The sequence below is a fragment of the Pholcus phalangioides genome, unplaced genomic scaffold (assembly GCF_987345545.1).
Source record: "Pholcus phalangioides strain wild (caught in Gottingen) unplaced genomic scaffold, Ppha-v1.0 ptg000004l_1, whole genome shotgun sequence".
Classification (NCBI taxonomy): domain Eukaryota; kingdom Metazoa; phylum Arthropoda; class Arachnida; order Araneae; family Pholcidae; genus Pholcus; species Pholcus phalangioides.
Window position 1 is genome coordinate 15,275,566 of NW_028301597.1, and position 22,276 is coordinate 15,297,841.

General features: G+C 38.0%; 1 protein-coding gene across 1 annotated transcript in view; it reads left to right on the forward strand.

Annotated features, from left to right (window-relative positions):
- LOC149086595 (solute carrier organic anion transporter family member 74D-like) overlaps positions 1-16,418 on the forward strand; it is a 28,834-nt gene extending 12,416 nt beyond the window's left edge. Inside the window, exons 3-9 of the mRNA XM_089230970.1 lie at positions 383-577; positions 2,851-3,015; positions 4,232-4,427; positions 5,701-5,890; positions 8,716-8,888; positions 10,717-10,781; positions 15,924-16,418. Of these exons, the coding sequence (XP_089087096.1) occupies positions 383-577; positions 2,851-3,015; positions 4,232-4,427; positions 5,701-5,890; positions 8,716-8,888; positions 10,717-10,781; positions 15,924-16,261 (1,322 nt within the window). The 3' untranslated portion in view covers positions 16,262-16,418. The remainder of the gene's footprint in view (positions 1-382; positions 578-2,850; positions 3,016-4,231; positions 4,428-5,700; positions 5,891-8,715; positions 8,889-10,716; positions 10,782-15,923) is intronic.
- The last annotated feature ends 5,858 nt before the right edge of the window (positions 16,419-22,276 follow it).

Sequence of the window (22,276 nt, forward strand, 5' to 3'; positions counted from 1 at the left end):
ATAATGTATCATGTGAACGAGGACGTTCTAGTAGCAGGGTGGCCGAATGTTAGCGAATACCACCTGCTCTTTAGATGTAGGTGCGTAGCAGAAAGACACCTGCCATGTAGCGGTACTATCATTTAGTATCATTCGATGTTGAAGTGTGAGACCGGACGCATGCAAGAAAATGCGATCCCGATGGGTCTCTGATGTATCATATAATTTATTCATTTAATTAAATCTCTCATATTAACGATGCTGTCTCTCCATCAAGAAACGTCTCATTCGTTTAGTCTATAAATGGAATAGTTACTACACTGCCTTCGGTAGTTGGACACTTTCAATTACCGGTAGGCTATTTACTAAATGATATAAATCTCCGCCTTTGTTTCTTTTGCAGATGATCCGGGAATAAGCCGACTCAATCCGAGATGGGTCGGTGCTTGGTGGATGGGTTTCTTGATATTGGGAGGCTCGCTATTAATTTTCACCGTTTTACTGGCTTTTTTTCCAAGAGAGCTGCCAGAAAGATTCAGGTCCGAGGATAGTAAGAGAAAAGAAGAGGTTGAACGAGAAGCTCCTCCAAAATGGAAAGGTTACCATCCCTTACATATCTCTCACTTCTTTGTTTCACTTGAGAATATATAAACATTCTATTATACTTTGCTAACTGCACGCAAACCCAGTTTCATACGAACATTCGCTACTGTTTTATCCCCAAAGAGTTTGTGACGAAATTAAGCTTTTGTGGAAAAAAAAAGAGAGTGCAAGTGTAAGTGTTGCACGTGCTATGTGAGCAGGTGCTGCTATGCAATCATTATCTTTCAAATTGAAAATTCAGTGAATATTTTTCTGAATGAACTTATAGTCTGTTTCAGGTTAACTTTGCAGTGAAGAGAAAGGTAGAGAGTGTATTCCTTCGCCGCAAAATATAGTTCTCATATATCGGAGGTTTAAGATGAACCTTTATACATAATATTTCAATTTTTTCTATGATTTTGAAAAAAATACTGAAAAAAAGTCGTTTTGAGCCGATGTTTACTTGTTTAAAATTTTTAAATTATAAAAAATATTGGTTACCATTATTAAAAACCCATAGCAACGGCAACGACACTCTGGCGCGATATCCTAGAAATTTTCCCCGCCAATATCACTGTCGTGTTTTTTTTCGTTACACAATTATATACTGTATATATACATTTTTTTTTTTTCGTTATTTGGTTGAATTTTCCATAACGATACAATTTTTCATTCAGTTTTACATGCAGTTGTAGGTTTACATAAAAACGAATATTCAATCAGTTTTATTTTCTCCTAAAAATAGGCTTCAGTGAGTTCAGATATTCACTCATAGATTACAAGAAGTGTTTCTCTTCAAGGAGAGTGCCGATACTATTGTGACTTGTGAGAGGCCCTCGATGGGTGCAGAAGTTTTGGTTATAGATCCTCCTTTTTTTAATTATTTATTTTTTGCCATGTTTATGGGATAGTTTTCGTTTCCGATCACGGAGTGTGTTGACAGAGTCGCGACTTCCACTCACACGAACGGACGCCATCTTCCACCCACCTGTTTCTCCTCATGCCCCTTGCCTATAGCGTCTCTTCAGATACAATAAATGAGTGGGGGGGGGGGGTCCACAGTGGTTTGGGCTTTCATCTGTTATGTGACGTGACAGTTGTGTCTTAATTTTCACCAGAGATAGCCACGCTAAAGTTCTCTGCTCTTCCATTCCTGAATACTATATTTTTGAATATTCGTTGTAAACAAAACTCCATAAGAATAATCCGTAATAACCATGAGCAGCACATCAACCGTAACGAAAGACTAAAGCTGTCGGGAAAACAAGTGGCATCGACGTATACCGTTCGGGGAAGGGGGGAGATCGAGTGACGGAAATTTCGGCAAGAAAAGTGAGTAAAAAAATTCTAAACTTTTCCGTATCATTATTATTATTTGGTGCTATTCCTGCATTTACACGTGAAAACAGAGTTAACCTGCTTCTTCTTAATTTATTTAACATTAATTTTTTCCATATAAATTGAAGAAAAAATTAAAAATCCCCAAGTTTTTGAGAGCCATGGTTAATATACAGTATTTTAAAATTACACGTTGCTTTCATAATATTGTTTAGATTTTTTTTTGTAAATAAATTTCAGCTGAGGGAAGGGAAATATTGCAGAAAAATATATGACTTTTTTGAAATTTTTAGTGTTACTTACGGCACATCAATGAAGAGTAAGTGACACGCTGATAGAAGATAATTATTTTTTTCTAAATTTTAAAACATTTTCTAATCAAAAAACAAAACAAATGATTTCAAAAACCTCACTTTAATTTCTGAAAGTATCGGCAGTGGTTTTCTTTCAATTCTATAATTATTACTAATTTAACTGTGCAATTACGTTACACGTAAAAAATATTTTTCTCAGTGAGATTGGCGAGAATCGGCCATACCTTACCGAGGCTGCGCATCGATACATTGGTTAAGAGGCTTTCGTTCCCATAGCAACGAGTGATGCGGTTCCCTCGTAGCTTCCCCTTCACTGCAAAGTTAACCTGAAACGGACTATAGTTATTATAAGAAACCCGCCCATTGAAGTTGGAAAATCTTATTATACTTTATAAAAATATTTAAGTTCAGTATCATATCAATACTCTCTCGTGTACCTCGTAAACATTCTTCTGAGGAATTTCTAATTAATTGGTGAATGCCGGAAGGTGGTGAGTGTATATGTGTATATGCGTTTCCCTCAACATATTTTTGATGTCAGAGTTATGCGTATTTTATGCTTGAGAAGTGTTGCTATCTAAGAGAGAAATATATAAACTTTTTTATATGATATTCATTATTATTTTTAATTATTCAGATTATCCTCGAGCCATCAAGAAGCTGCTAAAAAATCCAATTCTAGTGTGCCATATCATCAGTATTACGTTACAAATCAATGGATTTGCTGGTTATTTTGTGTTCATGCCGAAATACATGGAATCACAATATCATCAGTCTGCTTCATCTGCCAGTTTATTTTCGGGTTAGTAGTGTTCAGTTTAAGAATTCAAATTAGGTTAAATTTATCAATTGAAAATTATTGACCTACTTTCTGTGATTCTACGCAAATTTCACCGACCAATAACATTGATAGTTGTTATTGGACAATTTACAGCATTCTGCATCATATGAAAGGGTTAAATACGACCAATCAATATATAAAGAGTTTTAATTTTTGGCAATTTAAAAATTTGCTCTATTATTATTATTAATCTTTAATTATTCATAGTAAAATTGGAGAAACCTATCATCAGCAACTTACGGCATGATGTCTACACGTTTTTTGATTTGCAATCTATGAAATTGGATTCCAATCAAAATCTTTTTGTTTTTCCATGATTTAAAATCCATGAAAAACAAATTATAAATTTATAAATAGATATATTAAATTTAATATACAGGGTGAACGCTCAAGTCCCTTTACCACAAATTAGTTGGCAACCGCTGATCCTAGAAGCATACTTCCAGTTAAGGAAAAAGTTTTGAAATGACGTGTAGATTCCAGACAAGTGATTCATGTTGCTTGAACGTGATTTTTATTTAATTAAATAAAAAGTTAACTTCTTATTTGGTCACCCTGTTCTGAAAAACCCCATTAGAAATTGTTGCCCGGTCTCTCTTGATGGGAAAACAAAACAATACGCGTTTCTACGTGCAATATTTGCTGAGATATTCGAAATTAAGAATCGCTAAAAGTGGGAGAAAAGAAGCGTAGAATGAGCCCGTTTGTTGGTTTATGAGGTTGTTTCTCTCATTTCCAGTGATTTTTAATTCAAATATCTCAGTGAAGTTTGTGCTTAAAAACATGGAATTGTTTTTGTTCGCCTTGGGAAAGACAGGGCAACAACTGTCTAATTGAGTTTTTCAGGACAGGGCAACAAAAACAAGTTATTTTTTTATTTTAATCACTATACAACCCCTTGTAATATGATCTTTACGTATGTGAAGTCTACACGTTATTTCGATATTTTTTTCTAATTGGAAGTATGCCTCTTGAATCAACTGTTTTTGCAGAAAAGTAGACTTGAGCGTTCACCCTCAAGAGCATCACATGGTCAGAATTCTGTGATTTATGCGTTATATTGTCTATTGGGAAATTCAGTTGAACAAAAATTTACCTATGAAACAATGCAATTCTGCATAGCAAGAAAACAAAAAACACGATTTCCTTTTTTCCCATGAATTTTTTTTTTTCGCAGGTGCTACAGGAATAATAGCCATGCTATTCGGAATTCTTCTGGGAGGTTTGTTGATCAAAAAATATAAACCAAGGCCGAGATATTTGACAGCTTACATGGTGTGCGTCGAAATTTTCTCCGTGGTTGGTCTAGTTGTTTCTGTTTTCCTTGGATGTCCATCGGTGCAGTTGCCTGGCACATCACTGCAGGATGATGGGTAAGAATTTCTCAAGTAGTACGACCTCTCTTAGCCTCCTCATTGGAGGCAGGGATTAGTCGGTACAGAAAAAATCCAGATGAACAATAGCAGGGTCGTAAATAAGATTTTTTTTTATTGGGGGGGGGGGGGAGGGAAACATGATTTTGCTGTCCCAACCAACTGTAAAATTCGATGATTTCATAATGGCGTTTTTGCTCCTACATAAAATTTTCCACCCGGGGGAGCTGCCCATATTGCCCCCCCCCCCAGTTCCGGGGGCCTGAACGATACAGATTGAAATCAGGACGAAATTTATTATGTATGTATTGTAATATATTGAATCTGTTAAGTACTTCATAGAGAAATGTTTCATTGCACAATGAAACTCGAGCGACGACTTCAACGTCCTTCCATTCGAAGACGCAACATGAATCGTAAAATCGTAACACCACCATCAGGCACTTCTCAGATTAATTCATAAAATCTGCCTCGGCGGGGGAGGGGGGTGTTGAAAGTGAACTAAAACATTTGACATTTCAATTTTATTTTAGACACTATACTGTGATAATTGGAATAATGAAACTCCAATAAGCGCTATTGTGTTTTTTCAGCATGGCGTCACCTACCTTTGTCAAGAGCTTCGCGGTAAGGTAACAACCCCTAAAGAAGAGCTTGCTCTTTATTTAGGGGATTTGGGTAAGGTGTCGATTTTCATGATCACCTGTTCAGTGCTTCGAAGCGGTTCTTCTTTAGATTAATCTGAGGAACCGCAGATAAATGGTGTCATGGCAAGAGAACCACGAGTCGAAAAAGTACTAAAATTGAGAACTACTAACTTCACTTTTATGGTCACTTTTATGTTCATTCCTAATTGCATTGAAAAACTCATGCTTTTATCGATTAATACCACAAAACACCAATAGATTAGTTTATTAGTATATTTCATTGAACTTACATTTTTTAAAAGAAAAAAAAAATTCAAAAAACATTAAACAAGCCTTAATAACATAAGAAGAATATCGTCAAAATTTCACTTCACCACTCTTGCGTTACGACCAACCGATTCTACTTCTTGTAATGTCGTTAACAGGAAATCTAATTTCAAAAGTAGAATTTTGAATCTTCCTTATCATGAGTAAGTAATGAGGTAGTAATGAGGTGCGTTTTTCACAACCAAAGTAACAGAAAATATTTTCTTTGAACATTTAAATATCATATACATACATTGCTTGAGCTATTATAATGATACGCGCAACGTTGATTCAACTGTTGAAAATTTCTCTGAATGCAGCACTCTCAACTTGAAAAATGGATGTAATTCTGGCTGCGTATGTACGACACGGATTTTCGAGCCAGTTTGTGGAGAAGACGGAGTTGCAACATATTTCTCGCCGTGCTTCGCGGGATGTCCAAACAATACGCAACTTTTTGATGCTGGTATGAATCTAGCTCTAAATGTGACTCCGTCCAAAATCACAAAGGTAAGACATTCTTTTAAAATTCACGGAATTCTGGAAAAAAGTGGTGTGAATTCCTGCTCGTTTGATCATTTTTGTCTCACCGCGATCATTTTCTGCACATGAGGGATAATTAGACCAGGACCTACAATATATTGCCGATCGGCAGGCTTGTTTTTATAGTCATCGAGAGGTTGGTGCGCCAACCCCTCGATGTGAAACTCCCTGCGGTAGCAATTTTTTCTGCGGTCATGTCGCCGTTTCTGTTGTACCCCTGTATCAGGAAAGTTTTCTAACAAGGACGAACCGGGTATCGAACTTGTGACACCTCTAAACATCCATTCGTACTTTAGGCGAGTATCTTACCAACCTGGGCGGGCTACCGCACCCTGTGATTTCTTGTTTTATTTACATTTATCTACATATCATACATTTACTTACATTAATATTATATTTCAGCATGAATCCGCTCAAAATACGGAAAAGTACTATTGAAATAGCAGAATTTGACTAATTTATACTATTTTTTGATAAATACGAACAAAGATAATTAATTAAGAGCCCATATATAAAAAATATACGAAAACAATTCTCAACAGTTACGTTATCTAAGGCGTCTATGAAGGTTTTTCCAAGAAGCTCTAACGTCACCGATTCTGTTGTGATCTGATCCAAACTGAGCCGATCACGAATGACGTGTTGCTGTTACGTTGCTAGATAATAGTGCCAGTATATGATATAAATTGAGTATACACTGCTGTGAATACCGTTAACTTATTAAAAGTTATATATTCTCTTTCTCCTTGTGAATTCTCGGCTACACCTTGCGTATTGAAGCCAAAAGGAGAAGTTTGATTATGATGCGATTATAAAATCTTTGATGGGCGGTAACAACAGTACAAGTCATAAAATGAAATTTTTTAGGAGAACAAAAGAAAAAAAACCCATTCAAATACATATTGTTAATAAATAAAATTAGGTTTTGTGCTAGCTGCAAGTAGCACACATAGGTATAGAACACACGAAAGCATTTTCTCGAAGCTACAAATAATAATATAGACAGGAAGAGACTCAATATTCACAATCATGTATCCATTTGCTGGGAGTGTCAAAAGACCAGCCATACAGCTCTAGTCCATCCTTGGGAAGTGATAATTCTCCTTCCCATTAAGTCCTTTTAATGAACGTTGACTTAATTTTAAAACTAATAAAAATACATGTCACGAAAAGCAATAACTGATTCGAATCGAACGAAGAATGAAAGAGTGAAAAGATAAGGCCATGGACCACGCAATCATGTGGTGATCAGGAAAGAGCTCTCATTCTAGAATAAATCAGAAGTTCAGTCGAACCCCGATTAAACGAATCAGAACCAGTATTTTTTATTGATCGAACAAAATCGTTATATCAATGTTGATGCTAACACATATGTATTCACAGGGTCTTTTAGAAATTATATAATCAAGGACTCGGTTAAATCGAAGTTTGTTATGCAGGTTCCGGCTGTATAAACATGTTTATCCTTTTGCAAATGGTTCGTTACTTCCTTAATGTTTCCATCTTTCCGTAGTCCGCTAGCGCTACAACAAATAGATGGCTCACGCTACGAAGGCATACCTGCATGTTACACCAGAAAAAAAAAAACAACACCTATGAACGCGACAGACCTGAGATTTGTTTTTCAGTTTTTCTCAAGTTTCATTGTTTTGAAATATTCAAATGGAGTTTTTTATTTTTAGTGAATCAATATACGGGGTGATTATAAAAAAACTATCCCGACATATGAGCCCCTAACTATCATACCATTCACAGAAACTAAATGAAATTTTGGCATAAGGTATTTTGAGGTATGCGCTCAAGAATGATATGGAAAACAACAGTGTCACTCTAACAGTTACGGTTACAGTGAGAAAATTTCGAAAATATCAAATGGCAACACCAAGTTTTTTTGTATTGGAATGCGATCTCAATACTGAAAAACACTAAATAGCGTTGGAATGACACCTGTAGCACGAAAATCCCCGGAGTTAGGCAAGGAAAAATTAAACAGGACTTTGCCGTGCACCAGAGCATTAATGTTCGTTTCATTCGTCACACCGTTTCTTCGGCTGAGATCCCAGCAGCCTGATTAGTCCTCCACAAGGTCATGTGGAAATTTTTTGAAACACAATTAAATGCTTTATTTTATGCTGCTTCCCTGTCCTTATTGGTTGTCCTCACTTTTAGCCTATCTACCGCCGGTGATTTTCATGCTACAGTTGCCGTTCGAACGCTATTTAGGGTTTTTCACAATGGAGATCACATTCCAATACACAAAACTTGGTGTTGCCATTGATATTTTCGAAATTTTCTCACTGTAACCGTAACTGTTAGAGTGACACTGTTGTTTTCCATATCATTCTTGAGCGCATACCTCAAAATACCATATGCCAAAATTTCATTCAGTTTCTGTGAATGGTATGATAGTTAGGGGCCCATATGTCGGGATAGTTTTTTTATAATCACCCTGTATATGCTTTTTGGAGCTGATAAGGTTTTCGTGGCCATCGTTGTATGAAAATTGGCTGTTCTGGTTTGAAGGCCGTTGTTTGCTTGAGTTTGACCTCAACGTTTCTCTAACAATTCTGGTTGGCATCTTAAGGAGAAATGGTAGTACCGGTGTATTCTATAGGAATGCCATTCCTCCTGAAGACGGCAACTACTAGCGTTGGAGAAACGTTGAGGTCAAACTCAAACAAACGACTGTCTTCAAGCCCCTAAAAGCCAATTTTCTTTTTTTTTTTATTTTATTTGTATCGATATGAGCATTATTTGTTTCTCTGTAATTCGCGCACTCGATCACTTTGCAGGTTTTCAGTGACTGCGAGTGCCTTATCTCGAATGCCACTTTTGTGACAGCTGAAGCCACGAGTGGATTTTGCCCTTTGAACTGCAATATGTTCGTTCCTTATATAATCATGCTGTCAATAAGCAAGTTCATTTCATCAACTGCTCGGGTTGGCAACACTTTGATTACGTTTAGGTAAGACAAGATGCTTGCTCTATTGTTGTTTATAACACTACATTATCTCGGAAGATTGCGTGGTGAAGAAACATGTTTTGTGAAGTTAATCAATGGAAGTCCTTGAAGTTCTAAGAGAATCTTATTTTTTTTATTCACTTAATGAAAACAAAGATAGTGCTTTTATTGTGAAGAAATTTTCTTGGAAAATCTTCTCCATAAGGAAGGAAGACGAACAAAAAAAAAAAAAAAAAAACCCAGCCAATAATTGCGATGGCAGGAACAAAAAACCCTGCCATGAAAGCTCTTGGGATTATCGGTATATGACAAGTTAGAGTTTTAAATTGTACGCAAGAAATTTCTTGCATGCGCAACAATGCATAGTTTGATATACCGTAGTCACTACATAATGACATATAATACAGTGATACCTCGCTGCGATGAGACTCGATAGACAACCTCCTCCTTCCATCTATAACGATATTTTTTCGAATCTCGCTTGAAATTGCCTATAGTGTAATGTTAAACTCCTCTCGATACAACAATATCATTTACTACTATAAAAACCTCTGTAACGATATTTTTTGAGGAGACTAAAACTTCTACAACGGCATATTCCACACACACATACATATTTCCCTCAAATTCACCTTCATTATATTTTCTCATTCCTCACCGGATTTTTGTTCTTTCGAGTACGTTTAACGACGGGTATATTTTGCACCATCTACCCTCCGAAAGTACAATCAAGTTGCCATGAAGCTACTCTTTTGCGTGGTACACAAAAGTACTGTGAGGGAAGCTGCTTTACAGGGCGAAACAAACCAACTGAATTTTATTCATCATCTAATCAATTTGAATTTTTTGATGCCGAATAAATGGTTATAAAAGCATTTTATGGTGGTCTTAACAACACTAATTCAGAAGAGACGCCAGCAACAGCATAAATCTGACGGCTGATGGTAATGCTTTGGTCTGATGGTAACGCTACCTCTCTATGTAACGATAATCCCTCTACTACGATATTTTTTCTTGTGATCCCCAGAGTATCGAAATTTTCAACACCGGCACTAACATTTTCATTACTGTTCTTTGCATTTAAAATGATTTTTCTGTAACGAATTTTCTATACAATGATTTTTTTAAATGGGGGATTTTTTTTATGGGGGAACGAAGTGATTTCGTTTGATTGTAGATACGATTGCAATTGTATTTAGGACAATTGAATACGTATTTTACATATCAACGACTTCAACCGAGACCTATAAACTTTCAAGGATTTTCGGTTATAGATGTATTTCGGAAACTTTTGAGCTTTAAAAAACGGGAGTTTCTCGGAGGGCTGAGCTATCCGTGAATATTTTCGCAATTTCTTTACATGATTAAATTACAGCAGCTCAACCCTTCTTTTGTTGGGGTTTTCATCAAAAGAAGGGTTGAATATTGCTATTTGCCACTACTACTACAACTACTAAACCATACGAGCACCATATTCCTCTGCGGAACTTCTAACGAATTGGTACAACTTGGAATGTGTGTGTGTACGTGTTGTGAATCCAACGTGAAGTTTATTTCAGTGTAATGCTTGTTATGTGTATTGCTGCCATCTGCCATCAATTTTATTAACTATGACTGAAGTATGATGATTGAACAATTGTATCGTTGTAGGCCTGTTGCTGTCTGTGGCCCACTTTTAGATTTTTTAAACTATTGCCACTGCTATTGATTATTATTTATCACTGAAACCGTCTTACTTTGATTTTCAACCGCAGAATTTTTATTATTTTCGTGAAACATTCCTTATATATGCCCATGTATTTATTATTTCCATTCTCTCTTATGTTTGTAGATGCGTTGACTCGAAAGACAAATCATTTGCTCTAGGTACATTTGGAAGTGTTCTAGCAGCATTTGGTAAGTGATATTTATGCCTTGTGTGCAGACGAATATTCAGAATACAGTAGACTCTCGATAATCCGGCACCCCCTACTCTGATATGTGCGGGTTAGAGAGTCTACTGTATATTCAGGCCGTACAGAAGTGATTGATATAATACAGTCACGGGATGGAATAGTATATTCACAAAAACTGAATCTTACATTAATTAGACTAACTCTCCATTCTATGCACGTCTGCTATTTGGCTGAGTTTTTCTTGATGGCGTTGGTGAACCATTCTGTCGGTATGTTGGGGTGCACCATCTATGGCGAATACCCTGCAATTCACTATCACATTGCAGTCGTTGATCTCACACAAATTGTTGTGAACCGCTGTGTTCCTCTAGCAAGTCCCTTTTCGTTCTACTGCTCATCAAATGCTATGCACCTGTTCGCCGTAATCAAACTCGACACGAGGTCCACATTTGCTGCTGTAAGTAATGCTGAAGGTCGTCCTGTGATGTTCACAGCTTTCTTTGTCTGTATTTTCCTGTCCACTGTTGAACTTGACCAACCAGCGGCACACACTTCACATTGACGGTAGTCTTTGTCTCTGCACACCGACTCCATATGACGATGGGTATCACCTCCCGAAACCCTCCTTTTTCACTAAAACCATACTGTCCATCGCTGGCTGTGGTAATCACCTTCAATCTTTGCTGTCTATACTTGGAATCATGACGTACGAAGAATTTTCTCAAGGAGTTTCAGATTTTTTTCTTCTAAGAGGGGAGGGGGGGGGTTTACGTTTTCCCCCGCAAAATAGCACTATAATCTTGGCTCGGGGGAGGGGTTAGAACCCTAAACCCCTCCCCCCACTTTGCTACGCCAATGCTTGGAATGATCGCGACGGGAAAAATGACCGCTCTCCTTAATCGTTCGCCAGCTGGTAGCACCATCTGTGCATTCCACCTAGCTCCACGACACCTTAAACTTCATCTTACGGCTGGCCCAAGATGGGGGAACTACACGTATGTTTAGAAACATATTATGCAGGCCAGCTATGTAAGTACAAATACAAATACAAATACAAATACAACGCCACAACAGGCAAAATGCCCAACGAGGTGGCTGATAAAAAGATGCCCATAAAAATATGGATGTCATATGTTTCAAAAATACAGCAACCCCATTAAAAATGCAATTAACACAAATTATAAACAATATATACACATGATAAAATATTATACAATGCCCATAAAGAATACTTATGGTTGTCTTATTCTAAGAATGGATAGCTTCTCGATTTACCCCAACATGTTTATCGTATTTCTTTTTAAACGTGTCAATTGTGTTACAATTTACTACCTCCGGGGGTAAGCTATTCCATTTATTAACAACCCTATTAGAGAAAAATTCCCTGCGACACCATAACCTTGCATTGTCCCTCACCAATCGATACTGGTGTCCCCTTGTAAAAGCAGTTGATTGGCGGTGTACTAAAAGTTCATGGTCCATCCTATCCATCCCATTGAAAATTTTGAACACTTCGATCATATCTCCTCGACACCTGCGTTCATCCAATGTAAACATATTCAAAAAATGAAGTCTCTCTTCATAACTCAAGCCCTGTGTGCCAATAAGGACACGCGTAGCTCTTCTCTGCACCCCTTCAATCAAGTCTATGTCCCTCTGTAGGTATGGTCTCCAAAACCTTACCGCATACTCCAGTCCAGGACGAACTAAGCCTCGAAAAAGCGGAAGAATGACTTTAGGAGAACGCGAAGAGACCTTTTTGAAAATGAGACCAAGCATTCTATTCGATTTTTTGACAACCGCTGAACAATGTTCAGAAAACTTAAGTCGCTCGTCAATGAGAATTCCCAAATCGGTAACTCTAGTTGCATCCGGGATAGTGACACCATTCAACTCGTAAGAGAACCGTGGGTTGTTCGAACCAAAATGAGCGACCATGCACTTATCTACGCTAAACGCCATGCTCCATTCATTTGCCCATGCTGCAATCTTGTTTAAGTTGGTCTGGAGCAACTCCCTATCGCTTTCATTCCCGATTACCCCCATTAGCTTCACATCATCTGCGAATTTGCTAGTAATTCCATCGATACCCTGATCGAGTTTGTCGATAAAAAGTGAAAAAAGTATGGGGCCAAGGACACTTCCCTGAGGAACTCCACTTGTGACGTCTGTCCAACCAGAGAATTCCCCGTTCACCATAACTCGTTGCGACCTATCTCTTAACCACGATTCTATCCAATTCAGCAAGTTGCCCCCTATTCCAATCTCGTGTAAACGCGAATTTCGAATGCCTTCGAAATAGTTCGAAAAGTTATAGCGTATAGTGCTGCTTTTTTTCTGATGGATCTGAAATGGATACCGATACAGCTGTACATTTGTCGTTGCCCAGAGCAACAAAATCCTCTACACTTGGCGCATCTAATCAGACTGAATGATAATAATTCCGTTTTTCAAGTAGAACTCATTGCCATCTTGCACGCTGTCGACAAATTCAAAAACACACAATCTCACATCATAGTATTCTCCGTAAGCCAGGCAAGCATCAGAGCACTTCATAACAGTAAATCCCGGCATCAATTAGTACGCCAAATCCGAAACCTCTTCATCAAGAACTCTCACCTCCATTCTGCCTGAATAAAATTTATCAGAACAACTTTGGAAACGATGCTGCCGACGCAGCAGCTAAGGATGCAACTAAGCTTCGATTGCTTTCCATTACCGAATTCTTTTGCCAAAAATACATTAAAAGATTAGCTTAGGAACAGATGGCAAAGGGAATGAAATGATTCGGACACTCGAGCAGAGATTCAAAAGGTAGTTCTACAAGTTCAGACTATGAATAAAGTCCGGTAACGTCAGAAGAAAACTTTTCCTAGTAAAGTTTTAAACCATAGTTTCCCAACCTTTTTTGTCCCATCGCCCCCTTCTTCAGAAATTTTTTTCTCCCACCGCCCCCAACGCAATCCAACCCATAGGATCCTATGTTATATCCGTAGCTTCTACCGCCCCCGGAACATTCCATCACCTCCAAGGGGGCGTTACCGCCCACGTTGGGAATCACTGGAATAGACTGACAATGTGAACGGAAGACAAGTTATAGTAGACTATTACCTCAATAGTTATAGTAGACTATTACCTCAATAGTTATAGTAGACTATTACCTCAATAGTTATAGTATAGATACCTGGTAGCGTATTGCATCTCTGATGACTAGCCATATGTGACTGAGTATTCGTTGTACGCATTTCTGTTTTTATTTCTATCTCTGAAATGTTTGGAAATTGTGGAATGTGTATGGGATGCACATATGTGTAATATTTCATTTTGCTCGGTGATGGCTTTACTGTTAGAAGTCCCGTAGGATACGGACCAAGCGTTTCTCTGCCGTATGAAGGTTGTTTAGGACGTGAGAGGGCTTGCGTCAATGTTTGTGCCAATACTACGACCCAAGTACACTCATGTCCATAAATTAAGGATAATGCCAGCTCCGGCAAATAAAGGTTAAGAAACAAAACAAACGTTACTTATTCATAAAGCCCATTTATTAAACAAAAGATAAAGAACAAAAACGATGTTGTATGTATGATTCCATTCATAAAACTACGGTTTTTGCTCCCTGGAGCAATTGTAAAAAATATCTCCTTCACAAAAACTTACTATTACATGGTTGGTATGATGGTTAATACATTGTATGTCTCCCATGCGATGAAATACAGTCCGTACAACGTCTATGCATGCTGAGTATCAAATTATCGATCTGATCTTGGGGAAGATCACTCCACTCAGCAAGCAATGCTCTCCGAAGTTCCGGTACACACGTAGGAGGTGGTTGACGGGCTGCAACCATAGGCGGAGATTGACTTGGAAGTCTGGGGGGGGGGCAAGGTCATTATTGCTGAGGGGGGGCACGATGATGATGATGTTAGCTCATATATACATATATACATTAGATCAGTCGACTACACCTTTGACGCTGGAGGGGGGTGCAATGCCCCTTACGCGCCCCCCGTATTTCCGTCCATGGCTACAACTCGTCGGCCAAGCATGTCCCACACATGCTCTATCGGATTCAAGTCAGGTGAGAATGCAGGCCATTCCATACGGGTTATATCCTCAGATTGTGTTGATGATGGTGTCTTGGTGGTAACGGGTACCTGGCGTTCTCCATATGAAAGTCCGACGTGAATCAGACTACAAGCTAAACTTGGACTCGTCGGAAAACATCACACAAGCCCACTGTGACGATGTCCACATTGCATGTTCTCTACTCCAGGCTAATCGCTGCCGACAGTGAGTTGCCGTGAGCGGAACACATCTGACAGGCCTGCGAGCATATAGACTAATATCTCCCAAACGTCTGTACACGGTTTGCCTTGAAACTGCGGTACCCGTGGCTGCAAATAGCTGACGAAACAGGTCGGATGCTGTGCTACGTCTGCTTCTTTTGGCAGTTACTGCCAAATACCGGTCGTCATTCGGCATTGTAACTCGGGGGCGACCTGTACTTTAACGTCTACTGACATTTCCGTTATCTTGGAATCGTTGCCAAAGCCTAGAGATGACACTTTGGGCGATTCCAAGTTCCTCGGATACTTCCATCTTAGTACGCCCTCATTCCAGGCGGCCGATAATTCTACCACGTAAAAAATCATCCACATGCGTCCTCTATGTCATAACTATTCGCGTATGGCACTGAGCGCCTTACAGAACTCTTGTGAACAATTTTAATTCTTTGCCACCATTCCTTATATAACCCCCCCCTTACACTCTCGTCATTGTGACGTACTATCGCCATCATCTGGTGGCTTCCTGAAATTTGCATATCATTCTTGCAGATGTGTGTGATAATTCTACAGGTGAAATTTTTACTTTAGATTTCGATTTCCGTGTGATTCTGAATTATCCTTAATTTATGGACATGAGTGTAGTATTGAAGTGATATATAAAAATGTCGAAAACATGGTTCGCCAAATGTTTCCGAGAATTCTTTCAACGTTTCACATTACGGAAAAAAAAAATTACATTTTAAAAGCAAACACATTTCTTAATTTTTTTTTTTACCGTTTGAAATCCATCCTTACTAACTTACACATTATTCATGAATATATATCTCATTAGGTTTGCTTCTCTTTTTGCGTTACAGCCTTCATCCCGTACCCGCTCATCTTCGGAGCTCTGACAGATTCAGCGTGCCTCGTTTGGGAGAAGAGCTGCTCCAAGACCGGTAACTGCTGGCATTATGACAGTGAGAAGTTCCGGTATTACTTACACGGCATGTCGATACTTCTCATAAGTTTTGGCATCTGCTTCGATGTCGTCGTCTTTATGCTGAGCGATAGGCTCTCCAATTTTTATGGGGAAGAAGACGAACCCGAACCTCAAAGGATCGCGAGGTGGATTAAAGAAGAAGAAGAGGAGGACATTGTTTTTCTTAGGGCTCCTAAGAAAACATCGATGCCGGACGTTCATTCCACTTGCTAGTGCTTGCTGCAATTATCTTTTTCCCCCCACTTCACCATAAGGACGTGAGTGCCACGAATTGAAAGGCTGGTCCTTTACCGTCAAGAGAGAAGAATAAGCACTTACGTCTGTTGAAAAGCAAATATATTAAGCTCATTAAAATTGACGGTGTTATTCATTTCTTTGTAAACTTTATAATTTAAATACATTTGTTTCTGGAAAGTACTTCGTTGGAAATTGTTCACATTTCCAATTAATTCATTTCATCATTCTATGTTATTATTATGGGATCCGGAAAGTTCGCTTCCGACATTTTGCAAACAGGATGTTTCGTCCCGATATTTGGCACCAGACATTTCGCCTCCATAAATTTAGCCACAGACTGCATCCGAGACTGTGTCAAGTGAGTGGGTGAGTGACTGTACGAGTGAACTTAATGAGTGAGTGAGTGATCGTATGAGTGAGTGAGTGATCGTATGAGTGAGTGAGTGATCGTATGAGTGAGTGAGTGATCGTATGAGTGAGTGAGTGATCGTATGAGTGACACCAAATGAGTGGGTGAGTGACACCAAATGAATGGATGAGTGATCAAGTGAGTGGGTGAGTGACCAAATGAGTTGATGAATGACTGATCATGAGTGATATGAATGAGTAGATGAATGACTGATCATGAGTGATATGAATGAGAAGATGAATGACTGATATGAATGAGAAGATGAATGACTGATATGAATGAGAAGATGAATGACTGATATGAATGAGAAGATGAATGACTGATATGAATGAGAAGATGAATGACTGATATGAATGAGAAGATGAATGACTGATATGAATGAGAAGATGAATGACTGATATGAATGAGAAGATGAATGACTGATCATGAGTGATATGAATGAGTAGATGAATGACTGATCATGAGTGATATGAATGAGAAGATGAATGACTGATATGAATGAGAAGATGAATGACTGATATGAATGAGAAGATGAATGACTGATATGAATGAGAAGATGAATGACTGATATGAATGAGAAGATGAATGACTGATCATGAGTGATATGAATGAGTAGATGAATGACTGATCATGAGTGATATGAATGAGTAGATGAATGACTGATCACGAATGATATGAATGACTGATCATAAGTGATATGAATGACTGATCATGAGTGATATGAATGATCATGTGAATGAGTGATATGAATGATCATGTGAATGAGTAGATGAGTGACCGTATGAGTGTCTGATCATATGAGTGTCTGATCATATGAGTGACCAAATGAGTAGATGATTGATCCTATGAATTTTTGTAGTGCGGTTAATCCGCGCACGGATAATCGAGGTTCAACTGTGATTGCAAATAACCCGGTAACTCACCAGTGTTGCCTATTCGTTTGTTTAGCTAGATTTTGTCTTTTTTTCAGTTTTTTTTTAATTGAAGAAAAGGCCTATAGTTTTTTGGGTTTTTTTTCTGAGATACTAAATATAACATTGAAAAAAATCAATATTAGATGTTCAAGATATTCTTCTATCAGTTTTTATGTCGTTATGTAGTCAAAACATCGTATCTCCCACTTCAATAGTGTTATAGATACACCACGTGACAAAGTTACGCATTTTTGATCTGGTTGCATCGTGGTTAATTATATATATACATTTGGAAAATTAGGCGAGTCGTTTACATTTTTTTTTTTTTAAACGTTATACATGGCGCAGTAGCTCAGGTCGATAAGACACTCGCCTAAAGTATCAAAGGAAGTTTAGAGGTGTCGCGAATTCGGTACCCGGTTCGTCCTTGTCAGAAAAATTTCCTGACACAGGGATACAAGAGAAACGGCGGCATGACCACAGAAAACGATTACTACCACAGGGAGTCCTCCCACCAAGCGGTTTGCGCACAAATCTGTGGGTGAGTATAGAAAAAAAGGCTGCCGTCCCGGTGTAATTAGTCCTCGTGTGCAAAAAAATTACCGTGGTGCGATAAAAATGATCAAATAACGTTATACAAAATTGAGTTCATAAGAGAAATCGGAACTTTTCGTATGTTGGCTGGATTCAACATGAATTGCTACGCTGGCTGCACCAAATGATGAAGTAATGTATGGGCATGCGGACAAATTCCAGCCCAAAACTACAGAAGTGCATTTTAGTCCGATTATTGGACCTTGTGCCATCATTGGCCATTTGCTATAGCGATGCAATCTTATCGCAGAAGAGCTTTCTTATACTTGCTCTTATCGTCTCGAAGTGAACGATGTAAAACTGTTGAAGGGAGAGGCAGTATGAAATAACTCTACGGCCAAAGTTCAGCCTACATTGAGCAGTGGAACAACATTCACCTCTCAGTCATGAGGTAGGACTGAGTATGTTATGTGGTAGAGCGGAAAGTGTTTAAAATACAGATACAACGTTGATTTAATTTTCTTTATCACTCGAACACACACATTTTTTGTTCTTCCAGAAACATCTTCTAATATCTTCACGAATTATAATCCAAGAACCGTCGCCACGGTTTTTCATTCATAAACATGTATGTACCGAGTATATTATAATTTTGATTGTAAACTTTGATAATGTGGAAACATACCCAACATTAAAAATGTAAACCCCCCCCCCCCCTTGCGATTCTGTTTTAAACAAGTCTTACAGTGTATTTCAAAGGTGTCGAAGAAGAAACACACACCGTACTACTTATACTACTACTGTTTCGTAGTTTTTATTTTATTATATGTTATACGTGTTTAAAAGTGCTTTTCAGAGAGGGAGATCCGTGGTCTTAGCTGACACAAGAGGTTCGTAGAACTAAAAAGGTTAAGAACCTCTGGTTTAGATAGTTACGGTTTAATGCGGATCACAAATAGTTGAAAAAAAAAGTGAAACGAAACAGAACCATCTCCGAGCCGGAATATGAACTACAGTCAAACCTCGTTAATGAGTCACTCTTGGGAAGAGCAAAAATATGACTTAGTAAGCGGAGTGTTTCGTTAAACGGAGTAAGCCATAGCTGTGCCAATTCCTGCCTGAGGACAATTGGGACTTCCAAAAAGTGACCCGGTAAGCGGAGTGACGTTTTAACAGGGTGACGCACTAACGAGGTTTGACTGCACTACTACTTAACCGAACATCCACCATCCACCTCGTACACATTCCTCTGAGGAATTTCTAACAAATCCGAGCATATCGGAACGTGTTGGCGCGGCCCTAACGTATTTATGTTGATAGAGTTGTGCTTGTTTCGTGTACTTGCTAGTCCTGTCATCTGTGTTCCATGTCTTGAAGTAAAGATGGTAAATGTTTGAATTTTCATATTATTGTAGGTGTCATGTTGAAGGTCTGCTTGCTCCCTGCGGAGGGGAACATGGAGGATTATAAACTACAAGACGTGCCTATAGACCTACACACAGAGTATCTATAAATTAGAGTAAACCACTATAGGAGTATGGTTTCGTGATTTTTTATATTTCTGCGACGGGTTTAAGTTAGGGATCAGGTTTGGCGTTACTGAACGAGTAGTCGCAAAGGTAGCTTGAGACAGCGAGAAAACGTGATTTTTTTCTTTTCTGAATAGAACACTTTATAAGTGTATCTGGGTATGTTTGGAATTGGCTTATGCCGCAGTCGGTGATCGAGGATGTGGAAATTATCAGTGAGCCGGAAAGCGCTCCACGTCATTTCCATCGTAATGTTTGTGAATTTTCGGATGCCAGATATCAGAAAGCGATACTTAAAATCTTATCAAGAGTACAGCAAATCTATATGTGCCCCAAGTCATCGAAGAAAAACACAGCAGCGAATGAATTGTTTACGAGAGATAACACCTTGATAACTAACAAGGTAAATGAAATAAAAGGTGAGGTTCTCAAAGTTCTTTATTGATTTTTTGAAGATTTTTTTTTATCTTTTCAACTTCATTTAACTTTTTTTATTTGCAATTATGAAAAGAAACAAACAGATGTGTTCCAGTTTAAATCCGCTATAAATAGATCAGGCCTTATGAAAGCTACACATAGAATAATGTTCCTCTTCTCTGAAAATACGGACTCAGCTGGCATTGTGGTTTGAAATTCGATATGAAACTGATTTCGAATTCCTACCGCTTGCTGAAATCCCCCTTTTTATACAATACTGATGTTAAAAAAAATATTAAAAAAATTGTTGTTTGTGTATCAATGTATTACAGTTAAAAACATTTACAGTTGATTTTCTCGGGAAAAGAATACCTTGATTGCGTTCATGTTAATGATTTATAACAGTATAAAACGGAAGAGAGTAAGAAGTTTAGAATTTTTTGTTTCTTCATCAAATGAAGGAAAACCGAACTGAAAAAAATGAATGCATACAAAGTATGTCTGGCTAGATGAAGATTTTAGAAGACATTTCTTATTCCGTTTACATGGCCAGGCGTGATTTGCAAAGCAAAGTACTTGGAAAAACATCAAAACTTAAAATATGAAATGTCGTTTCAAAATTTAGTGATTCTACAATTATTACAAAATTTCAAGAAATTAATGCTTGCTCATTTCATGAATTCGACACGTGAAACTTGATATAACATTCAAAAATAATTACTTTTCCGTAAAATACCTCATTCTTCTAGGGAATTTTTGACAAATTGGTGCATGCTGGAATGTGTTGTGTGTGCCCTAAAGTATGTATGATGTAAGAGTTGCGCGTGTTTAGTGTTATCCAGTGGTGCTGCCATCCATCTAAAACATAATGATATTCTCAAAAATAATGAAATATTAAGGAGTAGAAACGGGGTGATACGGTTTTCGTTGCCATTGTCAATTGAAAGAGATGTTTCCGGGCAAAGGTTCATTTTACTCAACTCTCTCTCCCCCCCCCCCCCCCATCAATAGTGACTAACATCATCAGGAGGTGTCTAAGTTGCGTTACTGGGTGCTATCACTACTTTACTCGTCCAATGTTTCTGATGTAATATTACGTCGGAACTTCTATCGAAGAAATAAATCAGCAAACACCATTCTTCCACTCCGATTTTCCGATAAGAAAGCAACCTCAGGAATTTCTTGTGTGAATAGAATAAAAACCAGTTTTTTTCCCCACTTCCTTTTTTTTTCCCAAGCATTCATCAATGATCATGAATGCTCATTGAGCTGTGAGAATCAGTTCACACATTCATCAGCTCAATGTGCTCTGGCTCGTAGACCGGATAAAAGTTTATTTGGATAAATTCAGCAATATATATATATATATATAGCTTTTTAGCTGTTTGTTTGACCTTATATAGTTATTTGCCCATTATATCACACCTAATAGTTCTTTTTCGACAAGGTATTACGCTTGAGAATTAATTTCTCATTTTGTATATTTTATTTGATGACGTTTTTATTCCGCGACGTCAATTAGCGCATGTTGCTAGAATATCTAAGCTTGATTCAAGTGCAGGAAATCGAATTCTAAAAGGATGGAAGTGCTTTAGACCTGTGGTGCTTTTCTTGAGCTTCATGTAAAAAGTCTCATTTTTTAATAAATTATAGAGTGCTCGGACGCACGCTAAAAAAAATAATAAACTAAATAAAAGTAATAATGGGGGTGCTATAGCACACATCTCTCCAATGGAAACGCAGTTTTACCCTCGAAGTCATACAAACAGTACCTAACGAAGGAAGCTTTAAAAAAACGTTAAAAAAAAAGTTTGGTGTTTAAAACGAGAAACAAATGATGAGAAACACTTGTTCCTCTTCTGCAAATCGCTATCTATTCTAATGACGAATATTCACTCATAGACAATCTCCCAATCTCCATATACAGTACTACATCGTCTATTGATATCGAATCGCTAAAACCTGTTTCTGCAAATGATCCTGTATTTGCAAGCATATGAAAAAAGTAATCCAATTAGAATAATCCCCTCCCCCCACCCCCCGTTTTTGTACAAAAAAAGGAAAACTCAGATTTCTACTACTTTCAAGGGGAAGCAAAAATATGTTTCATTGAAAGAAGGAGGCGAGGTAAATAAAACATTGGAGAAATGTCCGAGACACTGGAATTACAGTGTCAATGACACTAAAA